Here is a 17,644-nt window from a genome sequence, read left to right on the forward strand (position 1 = left end):
GATCAGTCTTAAACTCCAACATAAATTCTCTCCTAAAACTGAAAGTTTAAAAATCCTCTTAAGGTAACTGTTAGGGAAGTTCCCTTTTCTGATAAAATGTATTATCTTCCCCCCAAAATTTTTAAGTTGGGTAAAAGATTGACAGTCACTGCTTCTCAATGAAACATGCATGTGACTGACAAAGCTGTGACTTCATCTTTCCTAATTAATATTAATGTGCAAGTACTGTTTGAAAGACCTCTACTCTCCATGAAGTAGAACCCTATTTTATAGAGCATGAATAAGGAAAAATGTTCAAACTTCTAAGCAAATCCAGTCTTCACTTTGGGACTGCTGGAACTATTAAACTCCATTTTATTTGTAAGCATTATCCTTTCACATCCTCAGCTATGACTATCACTTCTGGTTAACTGTATGGACTGGAGCAACTCCTTGCCTGCCCTGGGCAGGGAGTTGCTCTAGCCCTGCCAGCATCTCCTGTCCATGGTAGCCCCAGCCCCCTTGCTCTGCAAGTTACACACTGGCTCCTCAGGAGCTGGGCCTGCAGAGCCTATGGGGAGTAAGTTGCAGAGCCTGCAGGGAAGCCTCCCCTGGGGAGCAGGGCAGATTTTCAGTGGTTAGTTACCTATTTAATCAATTTTACAACCCTATTCATAGCTGCAATTGTCAATTAAACCTTCATCCTTAAATTGCTTCAATGAAACATGCAGCTGGCACTAAGAATTAGAATGAAAATACGTTTAAGATCTGAGGGAAAGGAGCTGTGCCACCTTGATGTGTGGCATGTTCTTGCAGAGGTAGAGCTGTATACAGAGCAAGTCTGTATAATGGGTCTGGAGTTTTTCTCCTGTTTAGGCTAGAATACTGGCATCCCTTCAGGGTATGGTTTCTTAAAGTGGACTACCCTCTGACTTTGGGAGCCAGACTGTTATAATGCAAAGTGTAAGCTTATTGATATAAAGTGTGAGCTATGTAACTTTTACTTTTCAGGTGAGTGGAATTCGTGACCTGATACCAGGTTCTGTCATTGATGCTACAATGTTCAATCCTTGTGGGTATTCAATGAATGGGATGAAATCGGATGTAAGTTTCCTACTTGGCCTGCTGTTGAGAATAACCCAACAATGAATAAAGTGTTACTATTAATTCATTCTAATTTATTTTTGTATTTAGGGAACTTATTGGACTATTCACATCACTCCAGAACCAGAGTTTTCTTACGTTAGTTTTGAAACAAACATTGGTCAGACATCCTATGATGAGCTGATCAGAAAGGTTGTAGATGTTTTCAAGCCAGGAAAATTTGTTACCACACTTTTTGTTAATCAGGTAAGTTTCATTTCATTATCTGGCAACTAAAGGTAATTTTAGATAGAGGTGAGAATTAAACAAGATACCTATGCTTCAGAATCATTTATTTCCTTTCTCCATTTCCTATAATTTACATGAATTTGAAGAGTAGCTACTTGGGCTAAGGAAGCAATCTTCAAGGTCCAAACAGATCGCACAAAACTTAGAAGTCAGTCAGTGTGGACTTCAAGCCTGGGGTTTCAAATCTTTAAAATCTCAGGAAACTAAGATATAGGAATAATCAAGCCTTAGAATTTTCTTATCACTTTTGGGTAGGCAGGGAGGCAATACCTAAACAAGAACTTTTGAATCTTGGTCACAACTAGCAGTACTAGAGATCAGCCCTTGAAAGCAGTGCTTCATCTAATCTGCATATCTGCTATAGAAGCAATGTAAAAGACTTTGGGAGCTGGATAGGAAGCAGAATTTTTTGATTGCAATGGCTTCTTACAGCACATTAATTCAAAGAAGCGCATTGATAATTGCATCCCAAGAACATATCTCAAACTAGTTCAGAAGCTGTTTTATCTTTCTTTGCTAAATCTTAAGAAAAAGCTTAGTAAATAAAAGTGTTTCACTCTTTTTCCCTAGAGTTCTAAATGTCGCACAGTGTTTTCTTCTGCCCAGAAGATTGAAGGGTTTAAACACGTTGATCGCCAGATTGCTCAGTTCAATGATTACAATTTTGTTTTTACCAGTTTTGCCAAGAAGCAGCAGCAACATAGTTGATTAAGAAAAATGAAGAAAAAACGCAAAAAGAGATCCCTTATAGAAGGTGGTGGCTGCTTTCTAGTTAATGATTCAGGGGGCCATGCTTTCCACTACCACCTTGTAGTTGGGGAAAGCCCTAGATGTAATCATAGTATAATCATTTTGAATTGTATGCATTATTATATCAAGGAGTTAGATATCTTGCATGAACGCTCTCTTCTGTGTTTAGGTATTCTATGCCACTCTTGCTGTGAAATTGAAGTGCATGTAGAGAAATGTTACTGTACAAGACTTCACACCACATTTAAAAAGAACTCAATTAGGATTTCACACAGTATAGCTTTTCTCCAGGTATCACCAAAAATTCCCCACAGACAAGGCTTTCGTCCTCATTAGACATTGGCCTCAGCCTTCTCATCTGGGACAGTTCTTCATTAAATTGCTGCCAGAATTTTTCATCTATGCTGTAATTTCAATCTCCAGACCATTTCTTGAGAACTTAGTGTGTTCGCTAATGAAATTTGATTTCTAATTCACATGTCAATGGTGGAATCAAGGTTCTTGCACTTGATAACACATGATTTTGCAAGACTGAGAACAAATAAAGGCTATTACATATAGGGGCATGTCTTTTTATTTGAGATGTAATAACATTACTCAGAGTTAGTCCTTTAAACTGACAGGGTTTTGTTCAGAAAGGACTGAAGGGCAATATACTGTAGCACTGTGGGATAATGCACTAACTTTTCACTTCTAGAAACTTGGGTTCAAATACTAGCTTAGGTCAAGTGTTCTCATCTCATTTACTGCCCAAGTTGATATTGGTTTATATCCCAAAACCACCATGTTTCTACAGGATGCTAGTCTACATTCAAAGGAGGCCCAGAAAATGTCAGAATACAGATGCTTTGGCATAGTTGAATTGGTACTTTTCAAAGCTGTCACATGGTTATAATTTTTCACTTTTGTAATCTACTCAAGCTGTGTTTCTAATATTGACTTACTAGAGCTAATGCACTCAAATTTGTTGGCAGGTGGAGCAAGTAAAAATAGAATTTGAGGCATAAACTGTTACATTAACTTTCACTTCCAGTTTTGATCAAATATGCTATAAACTGGTCTAAATGTTTTCTGTTTTGTCATTCCAAACAACATCAATGCCTTTATCTCGTGACTGAAAGTCCTGTGATGTTGTGCGTGTGACTTAATGCTGTATTCAACAGTGTTGTGACTTCACCTGTTTTCCTTCTAACTGTGGTGATTCTTTTTACCATGACTTGATGGCATTAAGTGAATGACTGTAAGAACAAGAAGGGTCTGGGATTGCTGGATCCAATGAAATAGAATGCTATTCATAGAGCAGTAAGTGTGTAATTCAGTCATTTAATGTCTATTGACTAATAGATGCAGGCTTTCAAGAGTTGATATTTTCAGCTATGTTTGCAAATACTGTGGGATTTTAGTAATATGAGACCAAGTAATTACAAATTTTACACTTCCCTCTTGACCTCACAATATTATTTTGGCTTTCTGGATTGACGCAATGGTTTTTTGTTCCTTCCGTATTTATAAATGAAGCACCTTTTAGTGTTTCTAAACTAAGAAATCTGCTTGATTTGGAAATCAAGTGGTTGGAACATTATTTTGACTTATTTTAACCATATTGTTTGAAGACTTGATTGAAGAAGTTATCTACCAGTGATGATTTGCTTCTGTGGATGGCACCTAGTGGTTTTTTTGGTGCTTATATTTTGAGGACCAATATTTTAAGTTTTCTTCTTAAACATTGTCCCAACTGATCTGACGTTATGTTGGCTTGAGGTCCTATAATACAAATAGACCCGAGATCCCTTTCTGAGTAAAGTTGGTAAAAAAAAACACACAAATTTATATAAATAAGCCGTGGATAGAAGATGAAAGCTATTGAATGAACTATCTTGGGTGATCAGGAGAGGGGGTACTATGGTTTTATAATTTCTCTATGGTGTTAGACTTTGATAATTTAAAAAAATATATTGTACCACAAAACCTAATGCTTCAATAAAAGTTTGCTTAATAAAATTTCTGTAGTGGTGATTCAGTATGTTACAAATGGCCTTTTTGGGCAGCTTAGTTGAAATATGAATGAGATTCATGTATTTGTTTTAATTTGCTTCTGCACTTGAACTTGGGGGTATGCATTGTATGTTGAACAGAATAGATACCTGCAGCCTCCTAAAGGGAAAAAACCCAAAATAAATCAAATGAGAAGATGCTCTTATAAGAGTTAAATCTACTCTCTTCAAATACTTCCAGTATTAATTCTCTTCTATGGTCTACCCTATAACCATTCCATGTGTGCCCTGTAGCATTAGGAAGTCAAACCGTTAGACATACCTGTTGGAATTACGCTTATTTTTGCAGGTTTTATCTATTTACCCCCAGCATTAATGTTAGTTAAAATAGTATGCTTATCATTCTTCGCTTCAGACTGACTTTGAAAATAACTCGCTAAAGTTTAAATTTAGTGTGTGCTATCTTGAGTTAATCTCAATTGAGGAGCTAGCTGGGGAACATTTTGGAATTCGTCTTTCAAAGAATAAATAGGAGTAGCTATGAAATTTGTACTGTCATGAAGTCTTTGCTAATCATGTTTCATATAGAAATTATTCTAAATGAATCAAATGTATGAGTTATTTTGAATGTGTAACAAATTAACATGTGAATTTATGCTGTGACTAAGCAAAAAATGATTGTCATTTCAGTGACTGTTTTATGATCTCTTATCCACTGTTGAAAATGTTAGAAATATTTAAGATAGCAGAACACTTAGAGTAAACTTATCTAAGCATTATGTTCTGATCTTTAGCATTTCTGTAATTGCTACAATTGAGATTAAATGTAACCATTTTATTTGACAAACTTACAGCAAAAACACTAAATTTATTTCTGGAGGACCTAAGAAAATAAGAATGGCTATGCTGACTTGGTGCCAGATGGACTATTGGTCTATTACCCATCCTTCAACAGTGGTTATGGTGCTAGATGCTTCAGAGGGAATGAACAGGTCTATTAAGTTTTTTATTGCCTGATGGCTAGTTTCACTTTCTGGCAAAGATTTAGGCGCATTCAGAGCATGTGGTTGTGTTCTTGATCATCTTGGAGAATAGCCATTGATAGATTTGCCTTCCATAAATCTAACTTTTAAAAACCTGATAAATATTTGATAAATACAGTAAAACTCCATTGGTCCGGCATCCAATGCTCTGGCACTCATGATGGTCCAGTACCATCAGGAACCTGGAAGTGCTCTGGCTGCTGGACAATTGGAGCTGCTCTGTGCCTGGCTTCTCCAATTCAGCTGCTGCTGAAACTGACCAGCAGCTGAACCGAGGAAGCTGGGGGCAGAGCAGCTGGGGTGCTGCCAGGTTGGTCTCGGAGTCTCGAGGGGCAGCACTATGGGACCAACCCGGCAGCACCCCAGCTGCTCTGCCCCAGGTGTCCCAGATTCAGCTACTGCTGAAACTCACCAACAGTGGCTGAATCGGATGCCTGGGACAGAGCCGGACTATCGGAAAGGGGGCTATGAGGGGTCTGGGATGGCATCCCCCCACTGCACCCAAGACTCCTCATAGCCCCCCTTCCGATAGTCCGGCATATTTGATAATCCGGCACCCCCGGGTCCTAAAGGTGCTGGATTATCGGAAGTTTACTGTACTTGTTTCATCTTAACATTTTTTAATAGCTCCAAAAGCTTCATATCTTAGGAACCAATAAAATGAAGAGTTTGGTTTGTGCAGTGACCTTGGAATAAAATGTCAAGCAAAAATTCTAAATGCTAAACTATTATATAGCAATTTGATTTTTGCATATAAATCATCATATAAATGGAAATGTGAAGACTGGAACTTGCTCAGTGGAGTTGTGCTCAACCAGACTTGTGACTGGATACAAATACTTAGGTGACTACTTAGCTGATTCTGTTGATTCTTTAACTTTTTGTCTTAGGAGGCCTTAAACAATGTAATAGGCTTTTCAGTTGGTCTGTATTGTAGCGTCTGAGCCCCCGGACCGGACCATCTTTTGCCTGGTCACTGTACAATCAAGCCTATACAGTCAGATGTAAGGATAAAGCAACATATCCTCATCAAGAATATTTATCTACATGCTTCCCTCAAGGGGAGTGCACCATACAAGTATAACTGATAATAGTGATAGGCCTTGCAGGCTGGTAGATACGTTCTTAAAGTGCTTGCTCAGGTTGATTCCATTCTATATCTGGATATGCCCATGTATGCCACCAGAGTTTTACAGTATCTGTATGGTTAGCTATAGTGCTTCCTTCAGTGCTCTGCTTATGCACTAGTATATTAGATGCTGCTAGTCAGGTGCCCTCTTAATTCCTTCTTGCTGCCCATGTTTGATCAGAGCACCTTTCCTTGCTGTCCAGCAAAAGCTAGTGGCTTTTTCTTATGAGCCTTAGGACCTTGTATGTAGTTTGCTTTCAGTAGTTAGTGTTAAGTGTTAAAGTTTTTCTCTGCTTTGGTGGGTCCTGTGCTTTCAGGTAGACTGCTTGCCTGAGAGGTTCACAGCAACCCTCAGTTTAGGCATTTCCCCAGGACACAAACTTGCCATTTACTTAGCTGTCTTCCTCATTAGCCAGTATTGGAAAGGGAGAACACTTCCCATAGTCTCTGCTGCTTCTCTGAATGGGTCAGACCCCTTTCCAAAGTAGCCCTTCCCTTCTGTTTCATTGTCCAGACAAATCTTCCTGTAGCCAATGAGGATTTGAGGGGATGGAGGGAACATGGGCCTGCCCTGTGTTCTGGGTTCCAGCTCAGGAATTGTGTATAGCAGCTATGTACAGAGCCAACTATTAATTCCCTGGGCCACTTTTATCCTTATAGCAGGACCTTCCTCCTGGTGTCTGAGTTTATACTGCCTAGTCCAGTCCCTTCCAGCTGTGCCTGCCTTACTCCCAGTTCCTTGCATACCCTGAAATAACTCATTTCTTTATTGATTCTAGCAAGTTTCTGCTTGATTCTGGGTGTCTTAATTGGCCTGCCTGCCTTAATTGTTATAGCAAGTTGCTGATTGCTTTGGTGTGGTCCCTGTTCCCTCACCCAGGGAAAAGGAACTGGCTTAATCTGGGGCTAATATACCTATCTTCTATCATTCTCCAATAGTTGCAGGGCCTCCTTGTCAGTCTCCTGGCTATGGCCATTTATAAAACCAGGGGGCTGAGGGAGGGGTCTGGGACTGTGGGACCTTTACATTCCTCTATCCATTCAAATATCTGGATGCACTTCCTCTGGGTGGTGTCTGCTGGCTCCCTCAATGCTTTGGGGGAGCAATGGGTGCTGTTCTGCATGGTGTCCCCATCTGGTTCCCTTGTTTTGGCCCTTTGACCTTCACAACTGCTCATGTTTTTTTGTCCCCAGTAATCAGTTGGATGTCAAAGGATTTGTAGGAGGGTCCTTCAGCTTATGCCAACCCACCCACCTGGTTTTGAATAGGAGCATTTCAGTGTTTGAAGGGGGGGGGGGGGGGAATCTGTTTTGTAGCCATTTCACCTCACCTGTCACAGTAGTTAGAGACTTCATCCTAAGAATGGCATGCTCCAGTCTTGCTTTGTCTATATTTAACAGTTTAAAATGTAGCCGTGGCAAGAGTGCTGGGAGAGCTCTCTCTGTAAAGCACCTCCATGAAGGGAGTAGCTAACAGTGCTGGAAGCACAGCTCCTAGCCCTGAAGCCTGGTTCACACTGGCCCTTTAAGCTAAAATGCTGTATTGTGCTGTGGAGGAAAAGGTGCTTTCACACCAACACAAACTTACAGCACTGACACATGCCTGTGTAGACTTGGTCTCTGAAGCTTAAAGCCTGCACACACTGTAACTAGCCTATATCTGTAAGTGACAGCCATCCCAGCTTCAAGTGCTTGGGGAAGTCATAAGTGAAAGACAAGTGCTGTACTTTAAAAAAAAAAAAAAAAAAAAAAAAAACACTTCCAGTCCTGGATGTACAGAGGAGGATATTCATTTACAGGTGCTCCTCATGGAGTCTGCTAATTGACCAGCTTGAGCTGTTCAGCAGGATTTTGCCAAATACCTCAACATCAGTGCATCCCTGATTTCTGTCCAGCACCCTAGAAGGAAAGCAAGAAACCATGGCTCCCTGGAACCAGGTAAAAGCCAAGGATCATTGTGCAAGCCTTTATGGGCTAAAGGACAGCAGGATCACTCTTCACTCACTGGGCATGCATCACTATACATGGTATGTCAGGAGTTCTGGCCAGCCCTATCCTCAGGACTGTAGCAACTTCAGGGGCCTACCTCAAAGGGGACAAGATGAGTTTTCATCACTGCTATCCTGCCTGGGAAAACATTCTTGGGTTAGAAGGAACACAGCGATATCCCAGATTCACTTTAGTCTCACTCCTTGTCCCTACCATTTGGCTTAGTTGTAGGTTACCTGGGACCACTGGGTATTGGACATAGTATCTGGGGTTATACCCTGTAGTTTATGGCCATCCCTCCCTCTGACCCCGCCCCTCTTCCGGGACCTTCCTCACAAAGCAACTCCATGTCCAAGAGATTAAAAACCTCCTACGCCTGGGGCCAGAGGAGGAGGAGGTTCCTCATGATACAAAAATCTTCTATTTCCTAATCCCAAAAGGCAAAAAGGAGCTTCAGACCCATCCTGAATCTGGGTCACTTTAGCAAGTCTCAAGAAGCTTAAGTTTTGCAGGGTCTCCCTGGCTGCCTCATCCCCTCTCTGCATCCAATTCTGTTCTGCCATCCTCAACTTAAAGGATGCTTATGTCTCTTTCCATATTCCTGGATTATAAACACTTCCTGTGTTTGGTGGGAATGAGGGGAGACAGTGTCTTGCATACCAAGTGGTGTTCAGGTCAGGAGTCATCTAGAGCTGACAATATCCTCTGGCTCCCTGTCTCTGGCCTGGTCCTGTCAAGATGTCTCCCACAACTGATACACAGAAGGTCCATGATCCTAAAAGATGATTGGGGTGGCAGTCAAATTTCAAAACTCCCCTTCTCTCCTTTCAATCAGTTGGTATAGTGAGGGCCTCCTGATCATCTATTTTCCCTTGGAAGTTAACTTTAAGAACCCCCTAATGCAATAATAGATTAAATAGATCACGGTTTCATTATGTGGTCCACCAAAAGAGACCTAATTTGACATGCCAATTTTAGTTAATTGATATTTCAGTATTACACCATTCTTGTTTACTATGCATGTTAACATATTAAGATCATGCACAGTATGATCTTGAATTATATCAGGTCTTTTTATTTGGACTAGTTCAGTCTGTTTGCCTTCTGCCCCATTTCCTATCAGCATTTGTTACAGGTTATGAAAGTTTGAAATGTCATCCACTTTTCATAATTGAGCTATGAATTAGAGTAAATTAGGCCCAATTACAAACATTTGAGCTAATGCAAGTCAACAGCTTTAATCTAAAATAGAAATCTGAGATTCTTTGAATTTTATAGGTACACATTCTAATTCCTTTTAGCCAGCCTACAGCAATGATACTCAGACCTCATTAGTTCAGGAACCAAATTAGCAATCAACATTACCCAAAGAGCCACTGTAGTATGAATTCGATGTTTCATTTACTACTATATAGTCATATTTAAAACCGTATGACAGAAGAAATGTAAAAAAATAGTGTTGCAAAACTGATGGTCAGTCATTTAGCTGTAAGATTAATATACAAGTATTTTATCAACTAAATTGGGTAATAACATAGTAAATGCATCCTGATTTAATTAACTAATCACACAGTATTTTAATAAGCTGCAATGAGCTGAAAGTGACACTTCATCTCAAGAGCCAAAGTCTGAGTATCACTGACTAGTGCATGTTTAATGAGTAGGCTTGGCTTAACTAAAGGCTTGCAAGCCCAAAACTTGCAGTTTCAGATACAGCCCATCATGAATCAAAGAGCAAAATCAGGGACCAACACAGAACTGATGGTTGAAGCTTGGGCCTCAACTTGTTTAATTGCTTTTCCACTTTAAAATAGAGTGCATTAAAATAGTTTGCATTATAATTTTGCAGCACTCAGTGTAAAAACCATATTAGTCAAATAGTAGTTCACATCAATCTCACTCTTAATATCCTACTCAATACATTTCCAGTAGAGTCCTATGGCTTTTTACTGCCATGCATCCAATAAACAGTAACATATTAAATGCCCCATTGTTTATTCAGCATGATTTGCAGGAAATACAATGTAAATACTGCAATAAGCAGGATTAAAATTACAGAAGAATGTACAAAAGAGGAGCCTCATCATAATCTGAGACCATGTTTCAACACAATTGCTACATATTTAAAGTTAACCCTTTTATACCTAATTTTAAAAAACTGGCAATATTTCTACAACTAGAAAAAACATTGGGCAAGAACAGGGTTTAATCCTCATGCAGGGACAAGATGGTAAAACAAAATCCAGTTAGACTTTTTCCAACTGTGCTTCAAGAGCATCACCCTGAGGCTACCCCACTTTAATGTGCCCTAAGTTTTCTTTCCTCTTAATTCTGATGAAAGTTTGACTCAACACACACTGGTGTTAATTATTTCTAAGTCATCAAAAGAATGTTCACTTCGATGGAAAACAAAGATAGTCACTGAACTGAAAGACACTGGAAGTCATGTAAGAACATAACACTTGGCCATCAGAATGAAGCCAAGGGAACAGCATGTTGCAAAGTTGGTAACCATATACTTGAGACTATTTAAAGAACAGTGATTCAAGATCACTGCCTTGGAAATCAGGTAATCCAGAGAAACCTTCAGGTTCTGAGGACTACAGCATATTAAAAAAAAACTCCTGGATTAATTACTTTCCTGGAAGGTACAGCGTAATCTGTTTTACAGCTAGATGTGAGAAAGATGATCCTAAAAATAGACAGGATTCCTGAAAGATCCCTACAAAGGCAAATAATGAAATTCAGAAAAGGCTGAACTGCTACGTTTTGCTACTTGTGCACTACCTAAAAACCCATCTTGTATATTTCACAAATCATGCAGTGCTCAAAGGGAAAACCCCGAGTTCAGAATCTGACTCCTCTGAATTTTAAACTAAGGCAAACAACCCTCCAAATGATAGGAGGACTAAGCAATGGAAGGCCCACCAAAGTTAACTTGTACCCTGCACAAGTCACCAGGGCCAAGAAAAGATTGCACCTATCCACTAGGATGCAAGAGGTAAGTGATCCATCAAACAATATTAAAATCATGATGGTAATGTCTTTAACCCAAGAGATCAAATGCCCTGGAGCGATTGTCAATCTATAGGCCTAATAGCCACTTTATGAGGAAGGGAAGAAACTGCCAGTACAGCAGAGGTTAATGAATGCTTTGGGCCCAGCAAGCTGTTTCATTATACTTGCCACCAATGGTAGGCCTGGAGGAAGGGCTCCCAACTTTCTAATTACACAAAACCAAACACCCTTCTACAAGAAACCCCCCCCCCCCCACCTCGTTCTGGCCCTTCCTCCTCTGTTGATTGCTCCCTTCTCCCCTAATTTTCCCCTCATTGGTTGTGGCAAGAGATTGAGAGGTGGTAGGGGGAAGGCTCCAGCTGGGGGTGCGAGTTCTAGGGTGGGACAGAAATGAGGGGTTCAGTGTGCTCCAAGGGCCTCTGGGATTTGGAGAAAGGGATTTAGTGTGGAAGGGGCACTGGGCTGGGACATGTGATTGGGGGGCAGGAGTGGGGTGCAGGCTCTGGGAGAGAGTTCCAACCTGGGGTAGGGGATTCAGAGTGTGGGCTCTGACTGACTGGGTTAGCAGAGCTAAGGCAGACTCCCTACCTGTCCTGTCTCTGTGCTGCTCCCAAAAGCAGGTGGCATGTCTAGCTCCTAGGTGGAGGCATATCCAGGCAGCTCTGCATAGGCATGCTGCCTGAAGGCACTGCCCTTACAGCAGAGCTGGTGTGAGGTGTGTGTAGTCAGTTTCCCCGCACATGGCTCCATGCTTTATTATTGGCTCTGCTGGCCTGAGAAGCATGTTCTACCTTAGATGCATCCTGAATTCCAGGTTGTGCATGACTGCTGGGTGGGACCCCCAGCTCACAGGAGATGACTCAGATGAGTGCCACGGCAAGAGGCAACAGCACCCCCAGAGGTGACTCATAACACTACAGCGTTAGTCACAGACATTGGGCTACTATATATATATATATATATATATATATATATATATATATATATATATATATATGAGATGAGCAAAGTTGTTACAAGCAATTAGTGACCAAGGTCTACATTTTGTTTCATACCAAACAATGTTTAGTGACTACTTAAAAAAAAAAACGGGCACTAGTTTAGCACTTGTATTAAGAAGGAAAATTCATTCATATAGCTTTTGTCCCCAGAATTAACAAGCTTCTTTGCATTTGCACTGGGTAAGAATTGCTTTTTTCTAGGTCAGCAAGAACACTAAACATATTACTAAAGCATACAGATGTTTTATTATGCAAATAGGCTACTGTACACATTTTTAACTTTCTTCATGGTGAAATTATTTAGCAGTTGGAGGTGCCCACTTGAATGCTTTTGTCAACAGTGCATTGAGAAGCAAAGCAATATTTACACAAGATGAGGACAAAACAAAATTAAAGAAGGAAACTGATTTAATTTCTAGTCCCCTAGAGTATATTTTAAATCAAAGTAAGTAATTACAAAAGACGTGCCTCAGCTTTTGTTTCTACATATATTATATATCAAATCTTTTCAAATCATCATTAAAAGTATTGAGTTCTTTTGCATCAGTTTGTTTTAAGTAAGTAATATAGACAAGTTAAACTGAGATCAAATGAGCTCTGATTTGCTTCTGGTTCATTTCAGTGAGTTCCTCCCTAGTTCTTGTAATATCAGTGAAGAACTCTTAAAGAAAAAACATTATAGAGATCAATTAAAATTGGTCCAAGTCCTTAACCTATGATCATATGTAAACATTCCTAAACTTCCTGGTGCATCCAAAAGCTCCAATCTACAGGGCCCCGATACAGCAAATATTAAACCTATGCTTCTATCTTTACAGGGTCAGAAACGCAACTAAAATCAATACAATTACTTTACTCTCAGTGCATACAGTTAAGCACCCAAATAAGTGTTTGCAGGATTGGAGTCTAACTCTAAATCAAAAAGTGACTTTTGAGAACTGACAAATAGGAGCTCCAGAGTTCTAATCTCTGCTCTCATGAGGGCGCTCTGTGGTATTGTAGGGGAATATTTTTATTTTGCCACTGTTTTCACCTATGTCATCTTAGAGATTCCCTTTAAATCAAGAGTGAAGGTAACTTACAACAGTACCTGTAAGGAATGTATTGCACCCTCTCCCAGGCTACGTCTAGACTGGCATGATTTTCCAGAAATGCTTTTAACGGAAAAGTTTTCCATTAAAAGCATTTTCGGAACAGAGCATCTAGATTGGCACAGATGCTTTTCTGCGAAAGCACTTTTAGCGGAAAAGCGTCCGTGGCCAATCTAGACGCGCTTTTCTGCAAAAAAGCCCCGATCACCATTTTCGCAATCGGGGCTTTTTTGCGGAAAACAAATCTCAGCTGTCTACACTGGCCCTTTTGCGCAAAAGGGACTTTTGCCTGAACGGGAGCAGCATAGTATTTCCACAAAAAGCACTGATTTCTTACAGTAGGAAGTCAGTGCTTTTGCGAAAATTCAAGCGGCCAGTGTAGACAGCTGGCAAGTTTTTCCGGAAAAGCGGCTGATTTTCCGGAAAAACTGGCCAGTCTAGACACAGCCCCAAAGCGGGACTCAGGACACAGGGTACGGGGTGTAATTTCTTACAGGGACTGTTGTAAGAGTGGATGGAGTGTGGGGGGGCTCAGGGCAGGGTGTGTGGAGTACAGGAATCAGGGCAGGTTGGGTGTGTGGGGGTCTCAAGAGAAGGGCAATGGGAGGATATCTCAGGGCAGGGGATGTGGGGGGCGCTCAGGGCTGGGAGTGCAGCCAACACACTGCCTGGCCACTGAATCACTGGGGCAGTAGGGACTGTGCTGTCTGGCCCCTAGGTCTCAAGAGCTGGCCAGAGTGGCAAGAGTCATGGTGCCCAGTTACCACTGGATTCTTGGGGCTGGCAAGAGCCTGCGCTGCCAGATTCCCAGGGCAGTGGAACTTGTGCTGCCCTGCCAAGCTCTGGGGCTGGAGCCCATGTGTACTGTGGCTGTGCTGCACGGGAGCTGTAGGTTTGCACTGTGCTGGCACTGTGCCTGTTTTGTATCTGATCCCTTGTTTACTTGTATCTGGGAGTCCATAGTGTTTTGTTTTAATACTGACCTTGTTAAATTTAATTAGGTATAGGTAAACTCAAACTCAGCTGACTGTTAATAAACCTGTTCTAGTTTTGCAGTTGATTCTTTTGTAAGTTTTCTTTGTGGAACAAAGACCCCATTGAAAGATGTAGGATAGGAGAGAGGTACCTGAGACTGGTCCTCTGACCAAGTTAAAAATCCAGTGTGTCATTTATTTTCCTCAGTTTCCTCATCCATAAAAGGAGGATATCAGCACTACTCCTGTGTCAAAGAATGCAGTTTTGTGAATATTAATGTTTGTAAAGCACTTTGAAAATTAAAGGCTTTATGCAGTAGTCCTTCAGGCAGAACCGCATTTGAAATCACTATAGGTTCTGCCTAAAGTCTGGCCCAAACCCAATGTAATTAAGTAAAATTATTTAATAATACCAGTAGTTAAGGATAATTAAAAGGCTAGTTTTATTGCCTCTGAATTAGTCATAAGATCACTGAAATAGTGACGTACTGACTTTAAAGTAAAAAACTAGTTTAAAGCTTTTTTCAAATAATTTGATCAAGATTTCTAAATAAAGCAGTTTTTTGTTCATGTGTCTTCTTGTGGCAGAATATGAAGTAAGGCACTTATAAGCAAGTTATTTCTTATAGAATTTAAATCATGCAGTTCTGCTGTCACCTGTGCTGAGTGGGTGACATGGTATTACATCAAATTGATTCAAATAAAAAAAAAAAAGCCACTTGGAAAAAACATGCATTTTACTCCCCACATACCACTAGTGGGTTAGAATTCATGCAGTTTATAATCTGTCTTCTTCTTCTGGACTAAATGCAAAAGTGCTCTCGAATCCTTTTTCCATTTGGGGCTGCTGCTCCCCTTGAGCTTGTTTATTCTCTAATGGTAGTAGCTCTGGGAAACTGCTTGCAAGCTTCATAGTTAGCCAGAATTTCCCTACACCTCCACTTAATTTCCCCAACATCCCCACTCAGTTACATGCAGTGTTGCCAATTCAGCCATTGATTAGAAATATGAATTGAAACAAACATTAATATGTACTTTAAAAGCATATACAGTAAATGATAAAATACTTGTACCTGAAAAAGCATGTGAAAATATTTGTATGAACAAAGTCTAGCTTCTCCGCACAGCTTTTTTTTCTTTTTTGCAACATTGTCAGTGCATCTGTTTCCGTGATGTTGTCCAATCTAATAATTTCAAATTATCATTTGTAAGCAAGGTATGAATGAGCTCTCCCCTCATAGCTAGTGATGAGCCATAGAGGGAAGGGTGATAGCTTCAGGAACAGACCGTATGTACATCAACATATGCAGGGCTTGACAAACCCTGGTGAGAGCCATTTGCCAGCCCACAATGAGCATGCACAAAGTGCCGGTGAATGGGGCACTTAGAATGACCGGCTGAAATCTACTCGCCACGGGCGAGTAGATTCAGCAGTTTGTCAAGCCCTGAACATACGTATTCTGCCTAGGTATCCAGTAGACAGCGCTGTATTGCCCAAGTGATTAATTTTGGCTGGTCCTAGGTTACAAATAATTTACGGCCTTGTCTACACTGATGTGTTTGGTTGCCAAAAAACAGATTTTGGCGCCAAAAACCTCTGAACATTCACATTACAACAGCATATGGCCATTTTTGGCAACAAAAATCTTCCAGTCCCCCAAAAGACTTTTGTCTCTTCCCTTCAATTTACTGTAGATGATCCCACAGTGTGTACTACAATAGGGTTTTTTTTGTGAACTTACTGAACTCCAGTATGCATCCTGCAATGCCTGATTTAGCTACTATGGCCATCACCTTGAATTGTGATGCCTTTCAGCTAAGCAATGTCTCAGAAACAACAGAAGATAATATATATATATATATAGGCCCTGAAGTTCAAATTAGGAATGGAAAATCCTGTTTAATTAGTTAACTGGTTAACTGATTAATTGGGGCAGATGGGGAGAGGTAATACAGTCCACGTCAGCACAGGGCCTATGCTGGCTGGGCTGGAGCACCTCTACCTGCAGTGAGCCAGGGCTGGACCTGCTGTGGTCAAGGGCTGCTCCAGCACCCCCGACTCTCAACAGGTCCCATGGGGCTGGAGCAACTGTTATTCTACTCAACCTCTATATAACTTTCATAGATGTCTTGCCTTATAAAGCACCAATAATTGAGTAGAATGAAGCACTAACAGCAGTAAGGCTGCTATATGATTAGGTCAGAATACAGAGTAGAATATATTATGAACAAAGGAAGATCTGAATTCAACTTTTTCTTTAGTATCAGTAGTGGTTTACCCAATGTTTGTGCTAGGGATGTGAAAGCCTAACCATGTAAATGGTTAACTGATGAGCCAGAGCTAATTGGTAAACATTCATGGTTACACGCAGGCTCCTGGTATGTGCAGGGAGCCTCATAAAAGCCAGGTCCCAACATGCACTGGCTTCTAGGGAGCCATCTGCTGCCCTGCACAAGCTGGTATACATGGGAAGCAGGCTTAAAAGCCGATTTCCCATGCACATAGGCTCCGGGGGCAGACCCCTGCTGCCCTGCATGTAATCGCTTGACATTTTCAGTGGTTACGCAATTACTTAATTGCAGCCATTTTAACATCCCTAGTGTGTGCTGTTTCCTGGGATAAAGGCAGTAGGAATTCAGCTCCTGTTACTCCCAGTCAAATAAGCTACAGCTGAGCATTTTTCTCATTTTAAAACATGATTTAAATCTAAAAGAAGGTTGCAAAACACTTTTCTGGTTTTAGGATGGTGCCCTACAATCCGCCTCCCCCTTCGTCCTTACAGCCTCGCCTACTGTATATTGGGCACCCGCTCGCTCCCCCTTTCAATTTCAGGTGGAAAACACCCCTGGAGAGGCAGAGGTAGGAGGCTACTAGAAGTTCTGAAGAGACATGGGCTGTGTAGCCAGGGAGACAAAGCTGGGCAGGAGCCTGCAGACGTAGGACTTCACTCCACTGGGTAGTAAATGGGTCCGTGATGTTCCTCCTCTAGGCCTCGGGGAGGCAGCTCCGAGCCTGCGCCCAGCCCCGCAGATAAGTTTCCAGCTCAGGCACAAGCCAGCTGCACCCCGCAGCGCTCTAGGGCCGCGTGGCCCTGCGGTGCTGCCTCCCCCGCTCCCGTTACAGCCCGCGCGCTCTCGCCGCCCCGGGACGCTTGACGGGCGCGGCCCCGCCCCACACCTGCGGCGGCCCCCCGCAGATTTGGACTCTGCGCGCGGGGAGCGGGTGCCTGGCGCAGCGCGGGGGCTGCAAGAACCCCCCCCCTCCCCCCCGCCGCGCGCAGCTG

General features: G+C 41.5%; 1 protein-coding gene across 1 annotated transcript in view; it reads left to right on the top strand.

The window, feature by feature from the left end:
- AMD1 (adenosylmethionine decarboxylase 1) overlaps positions 1-4,122 on the top strand; it is a 36,472-nt gene extending 32,350 nt beyond the window's left edge. Inside the window, exons 7-9 of the mRNA XM_006123206.5 lie at positions 991-1,083; positions 1,174-1,329; positions 1,942-4,122. Coding sequence (XP_006123268.1) covers positions 991-1,083; positions 1,174-1,329; positions 1,942-2,079 — 387 coding nt within the window. The 3' untranslated portion in view covers positions 2,080-4,122. The remainder of the gene's footprint in view (positions 1-990; positions 1,084-1,173; positions 1,330-1,941) is intronic.
- The last annotated feature ends 13,522 nt before the right edge of the window (positions 4,123-17,644 follow it).

This window comes from Pelodiscus sinensis, chromosome 3 (assembly GCF_052426305.1).
Source record: "Pelodiscus sinensis isolate ZL-2025 chromosome 3, ASM5242630v1, whole genome shotgun sequence".
Classification (NCBI taxonomy): Eukaryota; Metazoa; Chordata; order Testudines; family Trionychidae; genus Pelodiscus; species Pelodiscus sinensis.